Here is a 9,444-nt window from a genome sequence, read left to right as displayed (position 1 = left end):
ACAAAAAAATAATGTAAAATGTTGGACCCGCATTACATTCAAGATCAAACTGCATTTTGTCTATAAACAATGGCCCTCATAAATTCTTTCTGCACTAAACACATAAAAACCCATTTAGCAACACAACCACATTAGACAAAAGAGAATGTATACTTTGTTCCTTGATGCCTTTGATTTGTCAACGTGGTACCTTTGAATTATATTGTTAATTAGATTTTTAATTTTTAAAGGCTATAACATTATATGTTTAAATTCTCTTTTTAATTCATTGAATATTTTAAAATGAAAATTAAGTTGAAAATGTGATCATAATGAAAAAACAAAGAGGGGCATGTTGCTTAAAACTTAAAATAATTATTTTTCAAAAGGATAAATGTTTCAACAAAAGAATTATATTGCTTAGAAAAAGTATTTAAACGGATCACTTTTGAAGTATTCTGCATAGACTTCAAGCACACACAAAGATGTCAATGTATATGTGTCTTTGTTATTGCCTAGCAGCGCTTGTTGCTTTTCAAACTGATGCTAAATCTACACAAAAGATACTCGGTAAGTTCTTACTTTTGGAAACGAGTTTTTACTTTCATATGCTTTTATTCTATGTCATCTTTGAATTTGTGCTGCTCAGTATTTGTGATTTGTTTTTGTATTTTGTAGACTGGTGTCTCTTTGGTCGTTTTTTAATGTTTCATCTTGATGTTGCTGTTCTGTCTTTGAATTATGGAATTATATTCTCCCATATAATTTCTATCTTTGACGGGTTTAAGATACTGCTTGCATGCTTAAGCCCGCCATATTCTGTATTTATGTGCCTGTCTATATTTCTATTTTCATTAATTATACTGTAAGTTTGCCCTTTTGAATTGTTTTACATTTGTGATTTCGTGGCCTTTTATAGCTAACTATGCGGTGTTTGCTGTTATTATTGTTGAAGACAGTACGGTGACATATATCTGTCAATTTTTGGATCATTTGGTCTATTGTGGAGAGTTGTCTTATTTGCTATCAAACCACATCTTTTTGATATCTTTTGTATGTATCATAAAGATCAGCTACAAAATTTTACAATTTTGATAACTATCTGTTTCAAAGAAATGAGCATTGTTCTTTTTATGGTGTTTTAATACTCAACCATGTCATATCAAAAGTTAATAAGACATTGATCAATTTTACTATTTAAGAGTTTCAATAACAACTTGATTTAGTAACGAACGTTCAACACACTAACTTAATCTCTATTTGAAAATTAGTTGAAGAGAATTATTTTCAATTTAAGATAAAGAGATAAGTTATGGTTGACAATGAGACACCAATCAAGTCCAAAAGGCACATTGTCGGAAAACAAACTTTATATCAACGCAGGTCTTTAACAATGACCAAAGTCAATAATGTTTAATTTGTTATAAAATGCCTCAAGTTGACAAATTATTGACGAGAATAAAGCAGGTAGATCTGAGATAAGGGAAGTAAATCTTAAAGTCTTCAGTACGTTTGTGTCAACCATTATCATAAATATACTCTTAACTGCTTGGTTACATAGTTACATATATAAAAACTAAGGATTTTCTTATCCCAGGCATAGATTACTTTAGCCGTATTTGGCACAATGTTTTGGAATTTTGGATCCTCAATGCTCTTCAACTTTGTAATTGTTTGGCTAATAAATATTTTGATATGAGCGTCACTGATGAGTCTTATGTAGACGAAACGCGCGTCTGGCGTACTAAATTATAATCCTGGTACCTTTAATAACTAATTATGTTCAATCTTTTTTATGTAAGGACTTAAAATACATTGGAAAACATGTCTTTAACAAACGCTGTACTGATTTAAATAGTTTTCCTGAACCAAGGTCTACTTCTTAAAATGACTTCACCATATAAAACAAAGAAAAATGCTGTTTTTTTTCATTTCATTTGTTTTTTTTCTACTCTTTTCCTGTTTTAAAAATACAAAGTATTTTATATTTGCAATTGATAATTGGACTTGCAAATGTAACGCAATTGCATTTAACAAAATTTCCAACAAACGGAGCCCGAGTTGAAAGAGTTTTAAATATTGTTAAAATCAATTGGGAACAAGTTAAAATTTGTGATAAATTGATTTAACAGGAAAAGACAAGAACTTACAAGATCCTACAACTGACAAGTTAGTAAAATGTCGGAACTGATATTTTGATTTCTGATTTTAAAATAGGCAAAAAAAAACAAAAAAAAACAACAACTTGGAAGCGGTAAAATACTAGTATTGAGTTTTAAAGGTACAACAATTGTTAAGGTGAAACCTACGATACTGTGGATCAAGTGCTTACAAATAATAACAATATTGAGGATCTAGAACTAAAACTCGCTACTAATGATGAAAGATTGTCAAATAGCAACTTAGACAAATATTGAAGTTCAGAGTTTTGATTTATTTGCAGGCAAACTAACAGAACCACAAGATAATGATGAGGTTTGATTTTTTCTTATCTAATCATTTAATTTCTAACAAATAGATTTATAGTGTCTGCGGGTCAAGCAATTCAATTTAACCTTTAACAACAATTTTACTCGGGATAAACTCTAATATGTAATGAAAGCAATACCATTTTGTTGTTATTTGTTTAATTTGACATAAAGACGGAATCAAATTAAGCAGGATTACACACATGTTTTCAACTGAACAAGTGAAGTGGTATTTTTTTTTTAATTTTTGGGTACAAATGAGTAAATGATTCAACATCCGTTAGATTCTGGAGCGGTGAATTATGATAGTTTTTTTTTTAAATATTGATTTATACTTATAATGATATCTACAAGTTTGATGTATTTACATAATATTTATAATGTCATTGTCATATCTGATTTATATTTAGAATGATCTTTACAACTATGAGGTTTACTTATAATGATATGTACAAATATGATTTATACTTATAAATTATCTCTACAAGTAAAATATTACATTAAACAAAACAGGTTGTAGATCGTGTGAAAAGATATACTAACGACGCAGACTACGTATATGTCGATCATGGACAGGGGCATAACCAAGGTAAATATTTTCTTTCTTATACAAAAAAGTTAAATCACAAAAATACTGAACTGGTAAAACCAAAAGCTCAAACACATCAAACAAATGGATAGCAAATTTCATATTCCTGACTTGGTACAAACATTTTCTTATGTAGAAAATGTTGGACTAAAGCTGGTTCTGTAGTTAGCTTATCCTTTCACTTGTATATTTAACGGTCGCATTACATTCTATTATTTTGACAAGCATTTGTGGAAAAAACCAAGACTTAATAGAGTAAAATTCCTATTTGCCAGTTCTTATTGTGACGGCTTAAAATTTGATACAGTGAAACGAGCTACTTCCCTTATTGTTACCCTTTGTAGTTTGATCCAGTGTAACGAGTTACTTCCCTTATCGAAACCCTTCAACAGTAGATCCAGTGTAACGATTTACTTCCCTTATCGTGACCCTTTAGCAGTAGATCAAGTTTAACTAGTTACTTCCCTTATAAAGACCCTTTTACGTTTGATCCAGTATAACGAGTTACTTCCCTTATCGTGACCCTTTAATGTTTGATCCAGTTTAACTAGTTTCTTCCCTTATCGTGACCTTTTTACGTTTGATTCAGTTAAACGAGTTACTTCCCTTATCGTGACCTTTTTACGTTTGATTCAGTTAAACGAGTTACTTCCCTTATCGTGACCACTAAGGGCACTTTACATTTAATCTGGTAAAACGAGTTATTTCCAGTAAAAGACTAATTAGAAATTTAATAGCTATTATAAAGATATTTTACTTTTATCAATCTGTTTTGTTTTGCATTATGTCGTTTTATAGACAGTTAATTCGATACCTATAGTTTTTTTCTTGCTTTATATTATATTAATATACCAACTATATCACGAGTCTGAAATGGCAGACGAAAGAAATCATTTTATTATTTATGAAAACGATTTTGTTTACATTTATATCATAGTACTTCTGTTACTTTTTATTTGTAAATTACTTCATACGCGTTCATTGCTTCTATACAGAATGCGTATTTTGCATTTTATTATTGTTCATGTTATTAAAAAAAACTATTATAAGGAACGTTTAGCATAGATCAGGTATCATATAAACAACAACTGGTCAATACAGTATCATTCATGTAATTCAGTCCAAGGATCAAATAAGGAATAGAAAAATGGCAACGTCTGGTCATCGTCTAGACGGCAATAACACATTTGTAAAAGCTGGGTGTTCGTTTGTTAGTGCAGTATGTTAAAATGCGTAGCCGCGTCAGGTCATTATAGGAGAGTCAAATTGTGTGCATAGGGCGCCATGCTTCTTGCACATTAAAACCCGTTGCAGATTCTATTGATACGAATGTGACCTTTAAGCCGAATGCGGGAGTTTCTCGGCAATGAAGATCATTAGTGGACTTCGGCAGTTGTATGCTCTTTGACACGTTCGCAATTCACATATTCAATTAAAGTTTAATTTTACAGATGAACCATATGAAGTTGTTGGTAAGTTATTATAACACCATTTACATACACACAGTACAAACATAGCAATAACTTCGTCGGTTAAAAATCTAAATGAATTACTGTTTTTTGTCCATGGATTTATGAGTTTTGAACAGCGGTATACTACTGTTGCCTTTATTTACTGGTACTTCTTTCAAAAGCGTCCAACAGAACGTTGTTATTGGTTAACTTATTAAGAATTAATTATTTCGAATTCAACTTAATCTTTTTTTCATTATTTTGTTTGAAATCCGTGATATAGAAATATGTTAATGATTTTGAAAGTGACTTATAGACCCAATAGGTTGGTTGTATGTCATTGTTAATGTAAAAAGTAAAATCACAAAAATACTGAACTTAGAGGAAAATCAATTCGAAAAGTCCATAATGACATGGCAACATTAAAATACAAAACACATCAAAAACGAATGGACAAGAATTGTCATATTCCTGACTTGGTACCGGCAATTTCAAATGAAGAAAATGGTGGATTACACCTGGTTCTATAGCGCTAACCCTCTTACTTTGATGACAGTCTCATCAAATTCCGTTATATTTACAAGGATGCGTTATTTATTTGTACTTTGTTATAGACCCATGTCATTATAATAAAAGATAAATTTATTTGCTTTGTGTGGTCTAACATGTCTAAATAATCATTGAAAAGAAAGACCGATGTATAATGGACACAGAAGGGAGAAAAGAGAGCAACTATTATCCAAAAAAGAGTTGTTGTCAGTTTCAAGTCGACATACAGTGACCTATAATTGTTAATGTTTGTATCATTTTGATCTTTTGTGGATAGTTGTCTCATTGGCAATCATACCACATCTTCTTTTTTATAAAGCATAGTTTTAAATAATAACTGAATTCTATATAAAGACTTATAATATTAAATGCCATGGATAAAACGTCAAGCAAGGTACAAATTTCAATGTATTAAAAATAAAAATGTTGATAAAGAATATAAGAATCCAAAAACAATTTCAATTGTCTATTTATAGAAATCGGAGTTCCTGGTCCTCCTGGGAAACAGGGTGATAAAGGTAAGGCGTACTGTAGATTTATTAAAAATGAATATGTAATACTGGAAATATGTTTTGTGTTAACATGTGTTTCGATTGTTATCTATATTACGAAAGTTAAAATTTATATATTTTTTTGAATATCCCCTATCCGATATTTTTAATAATCAAAGACGATTGCTAGTTTTAATGATTTTAAAATGTAAAGTTACATGAGATAAAATAACGTATAATTTTGAACAAGTTCATTCATTGGTGTATTAAAAACATTTGGTATCTTCAAAATTCTAAATGCTAAATAAAAGTATTCAAATATTTTACAATAAAGATAAAAGAAAATAAGTAATCCAAGTAGCCGGTATTTATTAAATCATGGCTTCTGTTTTCATTTAATTTATGTTTGACATTTTGTAGGAATGAGAGGATCTCCTGGTCGAGCTGGATCTCCTGGATCAAAAGGAGGTAGAGGAGACCCTGGAAAAACCGGACGTGTGGGACCTCAAGGGTCCAATGGGACTCCGGGATCAAAAGGTGAAATGGGAAATCCTGGGAAAAATGGTAAAACTGGTGAACAAGGGGCTGCTGGATCAACTGGAGAAAAGGGAATGGATGGAGCCCCTGGCTTCAATGGAATGGATGGAGCAAAGGGATCACCAGGTAATGATGGTATCCAGGGTGAACAAGGAGATACAGGACCTGCTGGAGAAGCTGGGAGCACTGGAGACATGGGGCCAGAAGGACCATCTGGTCCGACTGGACCTGCTGGACCAAATGGAGAAAGGGGAATGATAGGAGAACAAGGAACACAAGGAGATGCTGGTCGCACAGGAGATAAAGGAAACACTGGACGTCGTGGTGAATCTGGACAAACAGGGCCATCTGGACCCACTGGTCCAAAAGGAGAAACTGGTTCGTCAGGAAATGGAGGTATATAAAATTTAAAACATTTGTTGTGCTGTAGGCACATGCTTTTAAAAAAGTGATTATATAAAACCTTTGATACAGATATTATAATAAAAACTGGAAACTTAGCAACACGGACACCACCAAAAGCTGGGGGTGCTCTTATTTGCTCTGCACCTCACCCGTCGTGTTGCTCATATATTTACAAACTCGGTTAATAGGTCACATTTGTTAAAAGAGAAGGATATTGTACTAATTTTTTTATCAACATACCTTCTTGTGTGTCATGTCGTAGTTTTACTTCTTATTCCATCCTTCTGATGTATCTGTATCGTTATTTTAGTGTTCTCCGCCAACAAATTATGAACGAAATGCAAACAAATTCAAAGGAACATTCAAACTCATAAGTCGAAAATAAACTGACATCACCGCGGTTGAAAAAAAAAATAACCAACACTGCAATATACAAACAACAGTTCACAAAACACATCATAAAAGACAAAATACTGAGCAACAGGAACCACACGAATAAACGGAAGTTGATATAAAGTTCTCCAGAGGGTTAGGAGGTCCTGATTCACATGTTGCTTCCGTCGTGTTTATTATGTTATTACAATCACGCAAATAACTCTATTTCGGTGGGTCATGGTCTCATTTTAAGAAAAGGATAGATATACCATACTTCTATTTTTTCTACAAATGCGGTTGTTTTTCATAAGTGTAGTATTTATCACTAAAGTTTGTTTACTATTAACCCTCTGTCACTATTTTCTGGGGAATGGTTTGTTAACCAATGCTAGTAGTTCATTGTCAACCTCTCTAACGTCATGCACATTTACGCATTCAGTAAACCTATACTGTATAAATAGCAAATAAAGGCAACAGTTGTTTACCGGTGTCCAAAAGTCAATAAAGTCCGCGACATCAAACAAGGTGAAACAATCCAACAATTTAACCACAGGTATACGAATTGAGAATGACCCACAAAGAACTATTCGAAATAAAACATATTTTTTTTTCAAATCGTAATATATTTATCTTGGACAGTGATGTAACAGCTGAACATTCCATGTAAAAATAGCATGGAAAAATTACTTAGTTGCAATTGACCTTACTAAAACAAAAACAAAACAAACTAGCTGTAAATAATAGATACATTACCAGGATATCAGAGCGTGTGCAGTAAATGGAAGCTTGTTTGAAGGCAATTGCAACCTTTGTATAATTTGTATTCTCCCAGAGTATCAATCAAACGGATTATGTCAATAAATCTTAATCGGTAAGATAAATGAATAAAATTACAAATTTCTGTGTCATTCGGTATTATGTGGAGAGCTGTCATTTTAGTAATCATACCACATCTACTTATTTTCATATGCCATTGTGCGATGCAAATATAAGTTTACAGTATTGACAGGATACAGGATCATGAGCTATCATAAATATATATACATAAATTTATGAAAATATTGATTTATAGTTAAAGGGAACTATTTATTCTATATCCTGTCGATGTTGATTAATACGTCAAAATTAATGTGGGTACCGAACAAAACATTGTTTTATGATTGAATTAATGAGAAACACAAAACAAATTATCATTCAAGGGATCGATGAGTTACATTAATCGTATTTAAATTTTCGGGCTCTATAACCAACATAACAGTAAAAAATAAGAACGATATCCCGTCTCAATAAGAATTCTGCAGGTACTGTTAAACTATGTACATAAATCCACCAGAGATACCAGGATAAAAATTGTGTACGCCACATGCGCATACGGTCTACAGAGGAACCATCAATGACGCTTGATTCTAAAAATTGTTGAGACAGATTTATCACAAAAAGGTAGAAACATTGTATCACTAATTAAGTGATTGTGTTTCATTACGGATGTACTTCCTTCTTTTCAGATGAACATCAAACGAATTGAGTATTCGAAATAGTATTTGTGTAACTTACAATAATCATTAAGATGATATGAGAATATCAAATAATACAATAATAAAGAAATGATACACTTATACACTTAAACATTTATTTGCGATGGTTTTTTTTATTCAAGTATTTGAACATGTTGTGGAATGTATTTGTTATGCCTGTTATTATAATTTGGTATTCTGTCTTACGAAACTATCCGGTAGCTGAAAATTACGATAATCAAATAATTTTGTTTTTGTTTTAAACAGATAAGGATCCGAATGGAGATGACGTAAAGGATGGTGTGGACCCAGATAAACCTAAAGATGGACATTGAAAGTAGTTCCGAGTTTCTTCAGCCTTTAAAACAAAGTTTGCTGACAGTATCAATTGCTGTAGCCTGAAATAAAATAGTTAACTTTTTATTATCTATTTATTTTCTGTTTCCCATTTATACTGATACCAATTGTATCAGTGTCAAGTCCGTTACTAATATAGTAAAAGAATACCTGCACAGGCTTGTAACGATGTATGCCACTGGTCTAACTACGCCACATTGTATATGTGCTTGTACCAAATCAAAAACCTATAGTTGAGTGATTTCCGTTGGTTTATGTCAGTCGTATTAGTTTTTCGTAAATTGTTTTCTTATAAATAAGGCATAAGATTATGCAATTAATATTTTCTATGTAGAGCCTTTCAATGCCGACTATACAGTACCTGTTTTTCCCATTGTCGGCGGCCGTGATTGCCTATAATTGCACTTCATTTGAAATTGGTTGATAGTTGTCTCATTGAAATTCTCTATACGTTATATGCGTTATACTACTGTTGCCTTTATACAAACATGTCATCTTAATGATTTATCGTCTTTCAATGTATATTGTCTATGATATTGTCTGGTCTTACTTTGCAGTTTTTAAAAACCCTTCAAATATCTGGTGTTGATATTCCTGATGAAATTTAATCTAGGAAAACGCGTAGGACACATACAGTTTATATTCCTAGCGAATTTAGCTAAATATTTCCATACAATGGTCGAGTACACCTAAATTTAATGGTTATTTAGATAAACTGTTGCCCCGGTA

The 9,444-nt window shown here is 31.9% G+C and overlaps 1 protein-coding gene and 1 long non-coding RNA gene across 2 annotated transcripts; both read left to right on the top strand.

The window, feature by feature from the left end:
* The first annotated feature begins 459 nt into the window (after positions 1–459).
* On the top strand, positions 460–3,030 carry LOC134691407 (uncharacterized). Its single transcript, XR_010102122.1, has 3 exons — positions 460–549; positions 2,423–2,454; positions 2,961–3,030. It is a non-coding gene; the product is annotated as an uncharacterized LOC134691407 (long non-coding RNA).
* Positions 3,031–4,183: 1,153 nt separating this feature from the next.
* LOC134689697 (collagen alpha-1(I) chain-like) lies at positions 4,184–8,693 on the top strand. Its single transcript, XM_063549663.1, has 5 exons — positions 4,184–4,238; positions 4,488–4,508; positions 5,513–5,554; positions 5,948–6,460; positions 8,626–8,693. The coding sequence occupies exons 1-5, from the start codon at positions 4,184–4,186 to the stop codon at positions 8,691–8,693; spliced, it is 699 nt and encodes a 232-aa protein (XP_063405733.1).
* The last annotated feature ends 751 nt before the right edge of the window (positions 8,694–9,444 follow it).

This window comes from Mytilus trossulus, chromosome 11 (assembly GCF_036588685.1).
Source record: "Mytilus trossulus isolate FHL-02 chromosome 11, PNRI_Mtr1.1.1.hap1, whole genome shotgun sequence".
In the NCBI taxonomy this organism is placed as follows: Eukaryota; Metazoa; Mollusca; class Bivalvia; order Mytilida; family Mytilidae; genus Mytilus; species Mytilus trossulus.
The sequence above is the reverse complement of the archived record's forward strand: the minus strand, read 5'-3'. Positions and strand labels throughout refer to the sequence as shown.